General features: G+C 41.9%; 1 protein-coding gene and 1 long non-coding RNA gene across 2 annotated transcripts in view; one reads left to right on the top strand and one right to left on the bottom strand.

Annotated features, from left to right (window-relative positions):
• Window positions 1–16,165, bottom strand: part of RPS6KA5 (ribosomal protein S6 kinase A5) — a 153,005-nt gene that overhangs the window by 25,152 nt on the left and 111,688 nt on the right. Inside the window, exons 9-12 of the mRNA XM_027775488.1 lie at window positions 14,358–14,483; window positions 13,296–13,429; window positions 12,221–12,314; window positions 7,668–7,838 (exon numbers count right to left, since the gene is read on the bottom strand). Of these exons, the coding sequence (XP_027631289.1) occupies window positions 7,668–7,838; window positions 12,221–12,314; window positions 13,296–13,429; window positions 14,358–14,483 (525 nt within the window). The remainder of the gene's footprint in view (window positions 1–7,667; window positions 7,839–12,220; window positions 12,315–13,295; window positions 13,430–14,357; window positions 14,484–16,165) is intronic.
• LOC114009580 (uncharacterized) lies at window positions 3,600–16,106 on the top strand. Its single transcript, XR_003550973.1, has 3 exons — window positions 3,600–3,911; window positions 8,155–8,282; window positions 15,981–16,106. It is a non-coding gene; the product is annotated as an uncharacterized LOC114009580 (long non-coding RNA).

Raw genomic sequence — 16,165 nt, 5'->3', positions numbered from 1 at the left:
ATGCTCTTCCCCTCCCACACGTTCCTTCCACTTTGTAGTGTTCATAACAATTTTTAATGCTTTTATGTCCTCCGGATTTTCAGTCTCTACCATAGAGCGCAGACAGTTGATACATGTTAAGTGGAGACATACAATGTCACTCTTTTATAGCCTGACCTGCTTCACTCAACAGATCTTCCATATTTGTCCACTTTCTATCAAATTCCAGGGCCTTGTAGCTTTTTATGGCTGAATAGCATTCCATGGAGTTTATGTACCATACTTTTTTCAACCCATTCATGTTTGTGGACACTTGGGTTGATTCCATGTCTTAGCAATCATGAATAATGCTGTAATAAAAATACTTGTGCAAGTGCTTTTCTGACTGAGCATTTTCCTGTCCTTCAGGTAAATACCCAGGAGTGAAATTGCTGGATCATATGGTAGTTGTATTTGAAGGTCTTTGAGGAACCTCCATATTGTTCTCCACAGTGGCTGGACCAATTTACATTTCCACCAACAATGTAGGAGTGTTCCCCTTTCACCACATCCCCTCCAGCTCTTATCATTTTTTTTTTTTTGAATCTTTGTCATTCTGACTGGGTAGTATCTCATTGGGTTTTGATTTGCATCTCTCTTATGATGAGGGATGCTGAGCGTTTTTTCAAATGCTTTTTGGCTGTTTGTATGTCTTCCTTAGAGAGTTGTTTATTCAGCTAATTTTCCCATCTTTTAATTGGGTTAATCATTTTCTTCCTGGTAAGCCACTTGAGTTCCCTGTGTATTCTGGGTATCAGTCCCTTATCTGAGGCACAGTTAACAAAAATTCTCTCCCATTCCGAGGGTTGTCGATTCACACTGATTACGGTGTCTTAAAGGCTGGATTTCAATGCACTGATGCTACAACAGAAACATTTCCCAAGTGTTTCATGCCTCTTCTGATGTCAGATCCCTTGTCTACACTTTTCCTCTGCTCGAGTTTGTCTTCCACAGGTTGAATTCCCTTATACAAAATGACTGGGACTGGAAGTATTTTAGATTTCAGATTTTTTAATTTTTTTTGAGAGGTTTTTGCTATAGGGCGCATGCGCTTGCCAGACAGACAGACAAAAAGCGAGAAATCACCCCCCCCCGGGGGGGATGGCCACGCCGCAATCCCTTCTCCTCCATTCTCCTCTCAGGACCTTGGGTATGCACGCACACGCGCCCGGCGTGAGTTTAAGCCACCGGGTCTGGGATTCGAACCACAGTTGGCTCCATGGGAGTCCAGCAACATAGCCATTACGCTAACTGCTGGTCCCGATTTCAGATTTTCAACAATCTGTATATACAATATGAGACAGCACGGGAATGGGACCCAAGTATAAACATGAAACGCATTTACACAAGTAATATAAAGGTAATTTTAGGCATCATTTTCAATAATTTTGTGCACGAGGCAAAGTTTGTGTACACTGAAATAGTAAGAAAGCAAAGGTGTCACTATTTTAGCCACCCTTGTGGACAATCTTGTTTGGCATCACCATCATTCCTGATTCTGAATTATATGCTATTGACAAGCCACCGTTTTTCTTACACTTATTCAGATGTAAGTACTTAACAGTAAAAATATATAGGAAACCATTAATACAGTGAGACAGTAATGTGTTCAGGTAACTAAGCCACACGTAGCCTCACCAGAATACTGTATCAGCAGCTAGACAACAGCAACAACCACAGGCTTCGGTCCCCATGTAGGATGCTGGTTTTGATTCAAAGGTTTCTGTATACTTTATTTCTTTTTTTCAAAGTAAGAAGAAATATCAGAAGGGAGTTGAGGGACCAGGAAGTGGGTCCTCAGGGGATGAGAAGGCACTCTGCTGGAGGGCTTTTATAAATGTTTCCTCCAGAGCCATCTGTCTCATTAACAGTAGATTGTGTCTTAGGAGCCTCCTGATTTTATAAACTGACGTGATCTCTTGTGCTGTTATGAATGCATGCTGCTTGAGCCGCATTTTCACCATGTATCTCTAGACACATTCCCAGCAGTCTTAACAATGTCATCTTTGGGACCAGCAAGTGGCATGGTAGTTAAGGTGCTGGACACTCTCACATGGCTGACCACGGTTCGAGTCCCAGACCTGGTGGCTTGCTTTCTCACTTTCTCTCTCTTACTCTCTCTGTGTGTCTCTCTGGTCAATTTAAAAAATAAATGAATGAATAAAATAAAATTAAGAAAATAATTTAAAAAAACCCCAATGTCATCTTCACTACCACAATCACCTCGATTCAGAACCATTTTAGGTATTTCACCCTGTGTCAATAAATGAACAGCCAGAGCCTCATTATTGACGTTAAAGAAATTCCTCAATAGCCATGTCTTCCAGCTTGTCGAAATACTCTGTTTGCATTCGTAAGATCGGACAAGTTTCTTCCTACTTCACATGGAATCCTTCAGTTACCCCCTTGTTCATCATCATCACTGAACACAGTCATAGGCCAGCAGCCATTCCAGGCAGGTATGGTGTCTTTAGTCACTGTGTCCCAAGCATCGGTTAGTGCATCCGTGCCATCCTTCACGCTTAAGCTCCTTTAGAAAACCATCCACGCCCATGCCTCTGCTCACTGCTGCTGGCACGCTGCTCAAGACTGTGTTCTATTTCCTCTTCATTGATCTAAGGATACTCAGGCCACATGGCTAACTATTAGAGTCGTGTTTGGGAGAAAGTACCTTGCGTAAATATTATTTTAATGAGAATTTCAGCTGGAGTGTGAGCTGAACAGTTATCAAGGACTAACACAATCTTGCAGTCGTCATCTAGCCTGGCTGCTCTGCAGTGAGCACAAGCCACTGGCACATGTCTGTGAAACTAATCAGAAAAGATGTCCCTGGGGATCCAAGCCTTTTTGCTACATAATAATGAACTGGTGGGAAATGAACTTCTCTAAAACAGCAAGGAGGCAAGCTCTTGCCTAACGGCGAGTTTAGAGGACACGTGCCTGCTGCGCTAGCCCATCGCAGCACAGTCACTCTGGCCTCGGCGTCCTTAATTCCTGCAGCAGCTGCAGTCAGTGTCCTCCTGGGGCAAGAATACCCCAAACATGCTATTTTATAGCACTGTGGGCTTGTTCTAGAGTCAGACTTTACATCAGCGAAAACCTCAACAAACTTGTCCATGAATTTTTCCACTCGGTGAGGAGCAGATGCTTTATCACCACAAATCTTTAAAAATTTAACAGTGTCTTTTCTTAAATTTTTGCAACACCCTGTTGAATATTCACAGTGCCCTTCAACACAGTTTGTCATGATAAACCTTTGCCGTGTTTCACGATCAGCATACCATTAAGTGGCACGTGTTCACGGGAATGCTGGTGAGGCCACTCCTTAGATTTATGCAAATTTCCCATTTTTCATTAACTTTTGTTTCTCGCTTTCAGCTGAGAACTTCCCTGAGGAGGCTGTAGAAACTGTGCATATGCCTGCATTTTGACTGTGACCTGTCACGTGGAATCAGATATGGAATTTTCCGCTTATGGCATCATGTTGGAACACTGCAGATTTCAGATTTTCACAGTGGAGATTGTCAACCTAGACCTCCTTCACCACCCTACCTTCCAACCTGGCTCATGGGCACCTATTCCTCATTTAGAGCTGCCACCCTAACCATCCTACCAGACGAAGTTAGAACTTTCCATTTTTCCTCTAGCACTATTTACTTTTCCCTCTGACACTTATTGTTTCTGTGTTACTAGTTTAAGTTCTTCATCTCCATTAAACTACAATTCCAGAAGGACAGGGACTATATGTCTACTTTATTTGCAAACCTGTCCCTAGGGCCTGGCACAGTCATAGAGTAGGTAGGTGCTTTAGAAAATTTCTGTTCATTGAATGAAGTAAAAAACAGAACAGCTATAAAATACCTAGTATAGTCTATTAAGAAGACACGGTACAGGTATGTATTACTTTTCAGAAATATTTTCGCGAAAACAGTTAATGTTTAAACATATTTGATACTTCAAGATATTATCTCTCAATATTTGGAAAACATTATTTTATTTTTTTTTGAGAGAATGTTGCTATAGGGCACATGCACTTGCTGGAGAGACAGAAAAGACGAGAGAAATCACCCCCCAGGGGGATGGTCATGCCTCAATCCCTTCTCCTCCATTCTCCTCTCAGGATTTTGGGCGGACATGCACATGCACCTGGCATGAGTTTCAAGACACCAGGTCCAGGATTCGAACTGTGATTGGTCATGTGGGACTCCAGGGCCTTAAACACTATGCTACCTGCTGGTCCCAAGAAAACATTATTTTGAATCATTCATCCACCAAGTCTTCTAGATCACTAAGGCCTTACTATAGTACTTCTGAATATATCACATGCTTAATAAATGCCAACTGTACTGACATGCAAGTCATTTGAATCCGCCCATCAAGCTAGTTCCTAAAGAAGTGAATCTGATTATATTGTCTTTAGACGTCTCAACAAAATCTGTTATGCTTTTATATTCACGAAATTATTCCCAGCTAAGAACATCATTTGCTTTGTTAATACCAGTCTAACTGAAGGAGAAGGCTTCATTAGTACAAAAAGAAAAATTGTCTAAGTGTTCCAATTAAAAGTTAAAAATGAATAAAATAGGAGGAAAGTGAAGCAAAAGAGCAAACTGAAAAGTTCTGTTAAATTTTTTATCAGTGCTTCATCCTGAATTTGTGATGACCAAAGTAAGAGCTGGCGTTCATGGACATTTGTTTGGGCGAAGTCCTTCAGCAAATAACCCCCAAGCTCCTCCACGGGCAAAGCACTGAGCAAGGAATGGAGCACACCTGGTCCCTGTATTCACTGAGCCTACTAAGACTTTGGGGTTGCCTAGAATTTATTCTATATTAAGACTGGCCAAGAATTTCCTGGATCGGACACGTCGATCTTAAAGTGGAAGAAATGAAGCCACATGGCATTCACTTTAATCAATGATTTAAATTCATTCCTCTACCCTTTTTTATCTTTTTTGAGAGAGATTTTTGCTATAGGGCATGTGCACTTGTGTGCACTCACTACAGAGACAGAGAGACAGAAAGCAAGAGATGGCCATGCAGCAATGGCCATGTCACAATCTCTTCTCCTCCATTTTCCTCTCAGGATTTTGGGGATGCACGCACATAGCATGAATTTTAAGTCACTGGGTCTGGCACTCGAACTGCGGGTCAACCACGTGGGAGTCCAGCGACGTAACTGCTACACTATATGCTCGCCCCATTCCTTCTACTCTTGAGCCTGTAAAACTGGAGTGCCACTCACTTTCCTTCCTCCTCTCCCAAGGTACAAAGTAGAGAGTTAGAGAGAGTTCTACATGGGGTGTGTGTGCACGTGTGCGTGTGTGTGCGTACACACCATCAGAAATGGTAGGAGGTAACCATTCCATCTTTTATTCACATCTCAAGTTCTTCCTGAAACTAATTTTATATGTGTATATATATCTTTTCTCAATCTTAGAAGAGCATAGGATCAGTATGAAAAATACAAAGCAACCTACTAAGAATGTCACCCAACATCTAAATTTATCTGATTCTCACCTAGAATTTAGGATTTTGCCTATGTGAAAAATGAATCCCACATAGCTATCAATGCAAGATATATAATCAGATCTTAAAATGCTACATGGAGGGACCAGCAGTTGGTATAATGGCTATGTCACTGGACTCCCATGTAGTCAACCACGGTTTGAGTCCCAGACCCGGGGGCTGAAACACACGCCGGGCACGTGTGTGGGCGTGCCCAAGATCTCAAGAGGAGAATGGAGGAGAAGGGACTGCACCGTGGCTAACCCCCCTAGGGGGTGATTTCTCACTTTCTGTCTCTCTGTCTCTCTTTGTCTTTCTAGCGAGTACATGTGCCCTACAGCAAAAACCTCTCAAAAAAAAAAAAATGCTACATGGGAGAAGGAATGAACTTTGAGTTTGTAGATATAGACTCTGCCACTTAAAAGTCAAAGTGAAAGAGATTTAATTATGAAAGTGTTAGTTCAAAGGTGTATTTCATCTCTCCAAAATCTAGTTTGTTTAGGACTATAACTGGAGTAGAACATTCTAAATAGTCTTGACAATGCTACTTCATTTCAAAATGGCTATTTGAAAGATACAGTTTATAATGAATATGAAGAATTAAGCAACCTAAGTAGCTTTTCTACCAGAAAAGTAGGAAGGCAGATTGAAATTCTGCTGGAGAGGACAGTTGTCTCATTTCAGACTCATGAGATAACAGATGGCCAGTTATCAAAGAGTAAAACATGTGAAAATGAATTCTATGCCGTCATGGAACAGATCTTTTCAATTAAAAAAACTACATGCTTGTTCCTTGTCTATCAAGAAAACATTTAAGTGGTGTGCTTTCACATTTAAAAATAGACAGCTAATCTCCAACATACAGAGCGCCATATTTTCGGTGGGCGTTAGGTAGGAGAGTGAGAACTCTGATGAAGGAAGCAGAGGGAGCCATCATAGTTGCAAGTTCATAAAACACAATTCACTTTGGATTAATTACTAGTAATACAGGGCCAGCAGGTGGCATGGTGGCTGAGGCACTGGACCCCCACATCGCTGACCATGGTTCAAGTCCTAGACTTGGTGGCTTGCTTTCTCACTTTTCCTCTCTCTCTGATGGACATGCATGTCCTATAGCAAATTAAAATAATAGTAAATAAAATAGAATACATTACTAGTAATACAGAAGACAGAAAGTACATAGATAAAGGTTTAAATACCTGAAAGGAATAAACCAATTATATTTGCAGGCACATAATTCCATTTTAAAAACTCTTTTCCTCCAACAAGAAAAGATACTTAAGTTGAAGACAAAAATGGTGCTTTAAGTGAAATACTCGTTGTGATTCAACAAAAAAAGAAAATATTTTAAATATACTTGAAATTTCATTATAATCACATGGTAATTAAAAACGAAGTTCTATTTTGGAGAGGAAATATGTATAATTTGGCATATGTAAAGAGTGATTCATTGTTAACTTTTTCAATAAATTACTGGGTTTTGTTTTCCAATTTTCATTATTACTTTGTTGATTTTCAAAAAGGAGGGGTTTTCATATTTTTGATACCAAAAAGGGATCATTCTACAGTTGAGAACTTACTTATTAACCTTTTAAGAAGAAGAAATATATAAAGAGCTGCAACTTCTAGACAGCTATACAGTTCTATAAATATTATAGTACATCAGCATAGAAAAGCAGATATAAAGATGGCATAACTCACTGAACCAAGACAAATCTTTAAGTATTTTAAATAGAATTATATACATTTCTGTTCATGAGCTAATCAATGTGATTACAAATGTGGAAAATAAGCTTTCAAGACACATCATTTAAAAAAACCCTCTAAATATGGTTTACATATAGAAGGAATATTATTTTCTGCTACAAAATTTCCATTGCTATTTTTAGTCCACAACTGCTGCATAAAGTATTTTTTCCATAAAAGGCTCTCACACTTACAGATATAACCTCAAGATGATCTGCTGGGGGGAAAAAGAGATGATTTTATTTTAGACTGAAATAGAAATGGGGGGGGGAAACACATTTCAAGTACCTATGTAATAGTCCCCAAAATAAAAATATTCAAATCAAAAAGTGGAAACTAAACATATCTGGGGGCCGTAACACTAGACGGGATTCCATCAGCGGTGCCATCATTTATACCTCGGGTTTCAGGTCTCTGTGCACCACCCCGACATCGTGCATGTGGCTCACAGCTGAAACGAGCTTGCGCATGATGTAGCTGGCTTCCGTCTCACTGAAGTGCTTCTTCTTCTTAATGCGTTCGAACAGCTCTCCCCCATTCAGAAGTTCCATCACTAGGAAAGTGTGAAGCTAGGGGAAAAAACCAAGGATAATGTGGGGCTCTTAATGAAGAGAGGGAGATGTTTATGAACGAGTAAAGCATTTATTGACTATTCTCTATTACCAGTAAGTTTAAATAACCCCTTGTTAAATTAATAAACAGCAATCCGTGTATTTTAGGGGAAAGAGCTGAAGGATAATGCTGCTTTTCCAGAATTCTATTTTGGTCATGGAAAATTTGAAGTACTGCAGTGAGATCTTTTTATAGTCCTTTCCTGACTAATTCTTCCATTTGAATAAGAGATCCAACCCTCTCTATCAAGTTTATATCTCTCTCTTTTTAAAGTGGGACCCAGTGCTGACAATAACATGAAATCATCTACTTTAAATAATACAGAGGATTACAGACTACGGGCAACTGCACACATGAAGCCAGGCTCACCCATTTAACGGCAAACTGACCTGTTTAAAAAGGTATTGTTTGATAATGTTGCTTTGTACCCCTTGTCAGGGCTCAACAAATTAGCTTCAGGTTCCTGTTAGTACTACTTGGAAATACAGGTTGAACATCCCTAATCCAAAATCCAAAACTGAGCAAGAATTCGATAACGCCACCAGTGGAAACTTCTATACCTGACCTGACGTGACAGGCTGCAGTTAAAATGCTGCAATATAAAATATGATATAAAATTACCATCAGGCTGTGTGTATAAAGTGTACGAAACAAAATGAATTTTGTGTTTAGATCTCATTAAATATGTGTGAATCTTCCAAAATCCAAAAAACCCAAAATCTAGAATATTTCTGGTCCTAAGTCATTTCAGGTAAGAGATACTCAACCTGTACCCATAACTCACAGTGTGATTTTTTTAAATGATTGCTTTTGATCCCAATGACACTGTCTTAGTTACTGTGTAAGTTTACCATGCTTTACACAAACTCTCACAAAGAAAATAACGTAAGAGCTATCAAAAGGCAAAGAAACGACATCCACTCTCAAAACAGCTCACTCAGATCCAGGTGTTATGCATTACAGTACCAGCACTCAATGAATAAATATGTTTCCTTCTGAATTAGCAAAACTCAGTAAAAAAGCGCTTCATAAAAAAACACAATTGTAAGTACATTATCCTGAACATATAGGACAAATTGTAAAAGGTCAACAATTTCTTATTAAGAAAATTGTGTGGGGGACCAGCAGGTGGTGGAGTGCTTAAGGTGCTGGACTCCTGCATTGCTGACTACAGTTTGAATCCCGGACCAAGTGTGTGTATGTGCATGCCCAAAAATCCTGAGAGGAGACTGGAAGAGAAGGGACTGAGGTCTAGCCATTCCCCTGGGGGTTGATTTTCCTCTCACTGTCCACACCCTATGGCAAAAACCTTAAGAAAGGAAAAAAAAAAAAGAGGAAAATTGTGGGCTGGACCACATGGCCAACTGGGTTTGAGTCCTGGCCCCATCGGCTTAGAGGACATGGGAGGTGTGTGCGCCTGCATATGCAGGGTCTACACAGGACACAGAAATGGAGAAGGGATCGCAGCATGACTGTACGCTGCTGGAGGGTGCTTTCTCCCCCTCCCCATTCTGTCTGTCTCTGCTGAGTGTGTATGTGTTCTCTGGAAGTAAAAAAATATTAAAAAAAAAAAAAGAAGAAAGAAAAGTGCTCCTAGAAAGACAGTATGAAAAAAAAAAGAAAGATAGGTCTGGGGTATTTGAACGCCAGTCGTGTTCCTCCCATCCTGCTACTTTACCTATCTGAACGCCAAGACCCTTATCGATAACACGCAGGTAACAATAACAAAATGTGTGTACAGTAGCTTGAGTAACACCCCGCCAAAGGTGTCCAGTCCTAAGCCCTCGAACCTGTGGCTGTCATCTTAGATGTGAAGGGACTTTGTGGATTTGATGAAGGACCTTGAGATGCGAAGATGCCCTGAACTCTCCATCAGAGTCAGTAGTACAGGGTGGAGGCAAGAGGTGAGAGAATACAGAAGGTCGAAGCCAAGGAGTGTGGGTGGTCTCTAGAAGCTAAAAAGCAAGAACGCTGGTGGAGGGCCTCCAAAAGAACCGGCCCACCGACATTTCGATTTACAGCAGTGAGGCTGACCTTGGACTTTGGGTGTCCAGGCTGAAGCTGATAAACTTGACCGCTTCAAGTCTGTGGTGACAGGCCAGCAGCAGCAGGACACTCACAGAGTAGGCAAAGCAGACCCCAGTACAGAACAAGAACTGCACAACTGCATGAAGGCCGAAGACCCACCCCCTGTCAATGTCACCTGTTAGTTGAAAAGAAGACTGTGGACACAGGGACGGTCTAGGCAACCGTGTCACTATTGTGGGAAAAAACAAGGCGTATTTCAGCAACTGCATTTTAGAACGTTAACATATCTGCACTAGTATGTATAGAATTATGCCATGAGATAATTTATATTCTAGTAACTCATAAATACAATGACAGCAAATAATCAATTTAACTTGTGATATAAATACAAAACGAGGGCTGGAGAGCCTGAGATCCGACATCCGTGTGAAGGTTGGAGAGCACATGTCGTGGCTAGCATGTTGCTGGGGAACAGCAGCATACCCAGAGGGGCCCTCTAAGATCTTTCATCTATCACTTGATTGATATGTGAATTTCTTCCAGATCAGCTTCAACTGGAGACTGTCTAGTTTTTTGCTCCCTAATCTTCCAGCCTCCATAGGTTTTTGCCATAGGACGGGAGCCACCACGCCCTTGCTCCCTAATCTTAAAAATGTATGATAGAGTTTATGGACGCATGAGAGAGAAAGTGAGATAGGGAGAAGCCCCTTCCATGGTGCTTAGTCACGCTGCGATCCACTTTGTCCAGTCCTCTGGCCTACCAGGATCCTGATCACCTGTGCTTTCATGGGCCCGGCATGGTTTTGGGATAAGTGGGCTGGGAACTCAAACTGCAGTCGCATGTGGCTTCCAGCTCTGCAGTCTAGCATGCTACCAACTGCTCCACAGGGTCTGGGCCCAATCTTGTCTCAAGCGCCTGCAGTGGCCAGAGAACTCACCACCTCTGCCGAGTTAAATAGCTTATTGTGGTGGGGGCAGCAGCAGGGAGAGCAGGTCTCCCCCCCAGTGTCTTTGCCTCAAAGGCATTTCTCTTCTGACAACGAAAACCAAAGAGTAAGTAGAGGATGATGCCATCTCGGGTGCTCGCTGCCTGTGAAAGCCAGGCTGTTTCTCTCTCCCCTGAGGCTGAGCAAAGCAACTGAAAGCTTGCTGAACCCTGAAGTGGGACTGCCTGGAATCAGATCCAAGCACTACCACTTACAAACTGTGAGCCCTGGCACTTAACTTCTATGACTTTCCATTTCCTCCCATCACAGTTACGGTAAGGACCGAATAATACAATGCGTGCAGTGTTTGGTGAGGTACCCGGACCACGGAAGGTATGTGATAATGAATGTGGCAGCTGTTACAGCTGTGACGCTTCCGCTGCTGCTGCCCAGTGCTCACCACCGCATGCCATTCTTGGTCATCGTCCACTGGGAGACTTCAATGTGGTAGAGAACTGGGCCCCAGCTGTCCTAGGTCACAGAAGTCAGAGAAGCACAATGATGACAGCCCCACACTGGAAGCCAGATTCTCCCTCCTGCATTTTCACTGAGTTGCTGTGTGACCTTGGATAAGTCTCATGAACCCTTGTAATCTGTTCACTGGTAAAAATTATGGCAAAGTAGAACGCATTCAGAATTGGCTTTGGCTCTTGTGCCTCCATGTTGTCTTGGGTAGGCGAGCCGCATCTGACCCAGCCTAGGGGGCAGACTCCTGTGATGGGACAATTTCTGTCCTGAGAGATGGCAGTGGGACAGGCTGAGAGGCAACACGGACCTGGCACCACAGACATCCTCTCCTATCTCAAGTGACACATTTCCATTAGGTTCTCATAGGAGAGCGGGGATGGAAGGAGAAAAGGGGACAGCAAGACCCAGCCTGAGGTCTGAGCAAAATCCACCAGCTGAAACAAAGAGGTGAAGGGACTACCTTTGCTCTTGTGCTTCCTACGTCCTTGATCTTACAGTAGTTAGGGTGAAGACTCTTTCAAGTTCTATTCCAGAAGTGAAAGGAAAGTTGAAGGTTCAATTCTACTGAGTACTGAGAAGTAGGCAGTAATTAAGCTATTGGGGGCTGTAGCCAGCGACAGTGCCACTGAGACAGGACCCCTCAGTCCTCCTTCCATGTCATACATGGTGATTGCTGCGTGTAAAAGGATGAACTGACATGAGGGTGGGTAAGAGATGTGTGGCAGAAGTTTCTCTTCTCTTCTCAGTGGCTGGGTGAGGTCCCGTATCCCTGACTCTGACTCGAAAGCACCAACAAAGCTAGTGAAAAGTAGAACCCTGCACGTATTTAGTACACACAGAAGAAAAATGTGGAGTACCTGGTCATGAAAAATTTCATGCAACTTCACGATATTGGGGTGTCCTTCACACAGTTTCAGAGCCGTTATTTCCTTCTGAGTATTGGCTTCCATTCTGCAAGACAAAGTTCCTGTCCACATGTCTCCTCAGAAAAGTTTTTTCATGTTGGTATTACAGTAATCCTAATTTTGTTTTTATTGACAGTGTGTTCAGAACAAACATGTCAAGGGAACCAGCAGTTAGTGTAATGGCTATATCGCTGGATTCCCATGTAGTCAACCGCGGTTCGCGAACCAGACCCAGTGGCTTAGAACTCATACCGGGCGCGTGTGCATGCGTGCCCAAGATCCCGAGAGGAGAATGGAGGAGAAGGGATTGTAGCGTGACCATCCCCCCTGGGGGGTGATTTCTCGCTATCTGTCTCTATGTCTCTCTCTGTCTGTCTGGCGAGGGCATGCGCCCTATAGCGAAAACCTCTCAAAAAAAAAAAAAAAAAAAAAAAGAAAGAATAAACATGTCAAAGTATCAGAATGAGGTTTCCGGGAAAGTCATGAATCATATCACCCACCAGAAAAAGTAATACATTATTCTAGAGAATATCGTTATTTCTGAGTCAGAAAAAGAACTAGTCATATAAAGAAATGAACGCTCTACTTACCTGACAGGTTGGCAACAAGAATTTCCAATCATGAAGGTAACCATCAGTTACCCGGACTACTAGCTGGCTCTCAAAGCAACTGGTAGCTAGCTAAATAATCCCAGAGAAAATCATTCCAAATATATATCTAATACAAATGGCAATAGATGGTGAAATCGCTAAGCAAGGCTGGTGAAATATACCACTGCTGTGAGAAAATTTTCCTATATTAAACTCAAAAGCGTATCAGACTATGATTTCTGTCCAGATGGATTACTTTATCAGAAAATACCTACAAGAGTTGGAAGTGTAGCAGATCAACTGAGGAGCCACGCAGCTAAACCCACGGGTGAAGGTCTGACGGTTTCCCTCTGATTTCCTTTTAATCACATCTCTGGATTTATAGAATTCATTAACTAGGATGAATACGTAAGAAGGACTGCTAGAAATGGTCATACCTTTTGCTAATTATTTTGACTGCAAATGCTTGGTTACTTTTCTTGTGTACGCACTTCCGACAAATTGAGAAACTTCCTTCTCCCAAGGGTTTATCTTTCAGGTCCAAGTCATAGTGTTGATAGAATGGAGAGTCCTGATAAGAAACCAGCAGCAGGTAATGTAAGAATGTGACTGATACGTAAAGGAGAATTAAAACTGTAAATCAAGGTAAAATTATTTATATCAAGGGAACCAGCAGTTAGCGTAATGGCTATGTCGCTGGATTCCCACGTAGTTGACCGCGGGTCGCGTCCCGGCACCGGTGGCTTAAAACTGACGCCGGGCACGTGTGCGTGCATGCCCAAGATCCCAAGAGGAGAATGGAGGAGAAGGGATTGCGGCGTGACCATCCCCCCTGGGGGGGTGATTTCTCGCTTTCTATCTCTATGTCTCTATCTGTCTGTCTGGCGAGCGCATGCGCCCTATAGCGAAAACCTCTCAAAAAAATTATTTATATCAAAAGATACAGATGGGGTACATCTATAATTTAAAATTTTTCTTTATTTCTATTTTCATCTATACTATTCATTTAAGATATGTAATTCTCCAGCATTGTACAAAGAAGCTCATCCAAACTGATGTTAATAATTTATTTTTTTAAAGCTTTTTGCCACAGAGTGTGTGTACTTGCTGAAGACAGGAAGACAGCGAGAGGGAAAGTGAGAAATCACCCCATGGGGGGATGGTCACACCACGGTCCCTTCTCCTCCATTCTCCTCCTGGGATTTTGAGTACACATGCACACGCACCCAGCATGATTTTTAAGCCATCGGGTCTGGGACTCAAACTGTGGTCAGTCATGTGGGTGTCCAATGCCTTAACCATCATGCCACTGCTAGACCCAAAGTTAATAATTCCTTAGGGCAAATATTGCCATTTCCATTTATTCATTTTTTAAAACCATACTTTTTTTGAATGGTAATTCTATTAAACTTACTGAACCTGAGAACATTAATTGGTGTTGGTATATGAACATTCATGTAACCCACAAATACGACATTTAAGCAACCATGTCTATGTACCTTCATCATGGCACTCCTGGCGACATTTGTCACTCCGGGACGTTCGACTCCCATGTGGAACTGAAGAGGGTCTATGACAGCTGCATTACGTTTAAACAGGATAGAAGGGGCAACAAAGGAATAGCCCTGAAAAGCAGAGGAAAGGTAAAGACACTCAAGATTATCCAGTTTAGCACAGACTAGGATGCTTCTTTTTCTTAGAAAAAATGCTCAAGTGGGGCTGACAGGTGGTGTGGTGGTTAAGGACGCTGGACTCTGACATGGCCGACTGCAGTTTGAGTCCTGGACCTGGCGGCTGGCTTTCTCGCTTTCTTTCTTTCTCTTTCTCTGTCCCTCTCTGGTCAAATTTAAAATAAATAAATAAGTAAATAAAGTTAAATAAAAATAATTCTAAAAAAAAAAAAGAAAAATGCTCAAATATTTGTTGAGGTAAATCTAATTTTATTCTATTTGTAATCCAAAATTCAGGGTTATTTCAAATCAGTAGAAAAATGCTTTTTGGAAGGAGATAATGCCATCTTCTGGCAGAATTAAACCAATTCAAAAACAAAGGGAGAAAAAGACTTCCTCCCTGTGTTCACCCCCAAATCTGACTCATCTCTATAATTCTCTTACATTGCTAATAAAAGTTCACTTATAAACATGACTAACTTTTCAAAACATATAGTCAAGGTATTAAAGTAGTCCAAATACTACTAGTTTTAAAATAGAAAAATAGCAAGTTTCATTAGAGATAAGTTTCTAAGATAGCAATTATTTGACTCTTATGCTATTTCTTCAGAATAATTCCTTTTTCTTCCCTCAAGAGATTTTTGCTATAGGACACGTGTGCTCGCTGTAGAGACAGAGACACAAAGCAAGAAATTATCCCTGGGGGGATGGCCATGCCACAATCCCCTCTCCTCCATTCTCCTCTGGGGATTTTGGGCACACATGCACATGTGCTCAGCATGAATTTTAAGCAGCCAGGTCCTGGACTCAAACTGTGGTCGACTACGTCTAGCGACGTAACCACAATGCCCTCTGCTGGTCCTGAGAACAATTACATTTAACATTGAGTTTGGAGAAGGAATAAAATCTAATGGCAAACTGATGGGCTGAGCCAAAAGTGGTGTAATGATGATGGAGTAGTCGTCAGCCATGAAAAGGAATGAAATCCCATCAAGAGGCAATGAAAACAAGCCCGAGGACATTATATTAAGGGAAATAAGCCAGGCACAAAAATGGAAAAGCCATGTGTTCTCATTTATATGTAGAAACGAAAAAAGTCCTCGCAGAGGTAGAGAACAGGGCCACAGTTACTACGGGCCAGGAAGGGCGAGGGGAGGGGAGGAGGGGGAGAAGCTGGTTAACAGATACGAAGCTACAGCTAGGTGAGAGGAGTGAGTGATAGTGCTGTACAGCGCAGCAACGTAAGTATAGGTAATAATTTACTAGCACGTAACAGCTACGAGTGAGAGAGGACTTCTGAATGTCCCCAACCAAAAGGAATGATAAATGTTTGAGGTAAGGAATGTGCTCATTACTCCAATTTGATCATTACACATTGTATTCACATGCTAAAAAATCACACTGTACCCATATAAAAGTAATATGTTTATTATGTCTTCATTGTTTTAAAAGGTGGTGGCCCAGCTGCAGTGTAGCAGGCAGCAGAATGTCCTGTGCGATGCTGGAGCAAGACACAGGGTACCCTGTGCATGCCCGTGATTCTGGCTGCCTGGGGGGATGGGGAAAGGACTGCAACAAGGCAAGACTTTTAAGAGTAGTGTCTTTCTCTCTCTGATAAAAAAAATGAAATAAAATCA

The sequence above is a fragment of the Tupaia chinensis genome, unplaced genomic scaffold (assembly GCF_000334495.1).
Source record: "Tupaia chinensis unplaced genomic scaffold, TupChi_1.0 Scaffold000568_1, whole genome shotgun sequence".
In the NCBI taxonomy this organism is placed as follows: Eukaryota; Metazoa; Chordata; class Mammalia; order Scandentia; family Tupaiidae; genus Tupaia; species Tupaia belangeri.
The sequence above is the reverse complement of the archived record's forward strand: the minus strand, read 5'-3'. Positions and strand labels throughout refer to the sequence as shown.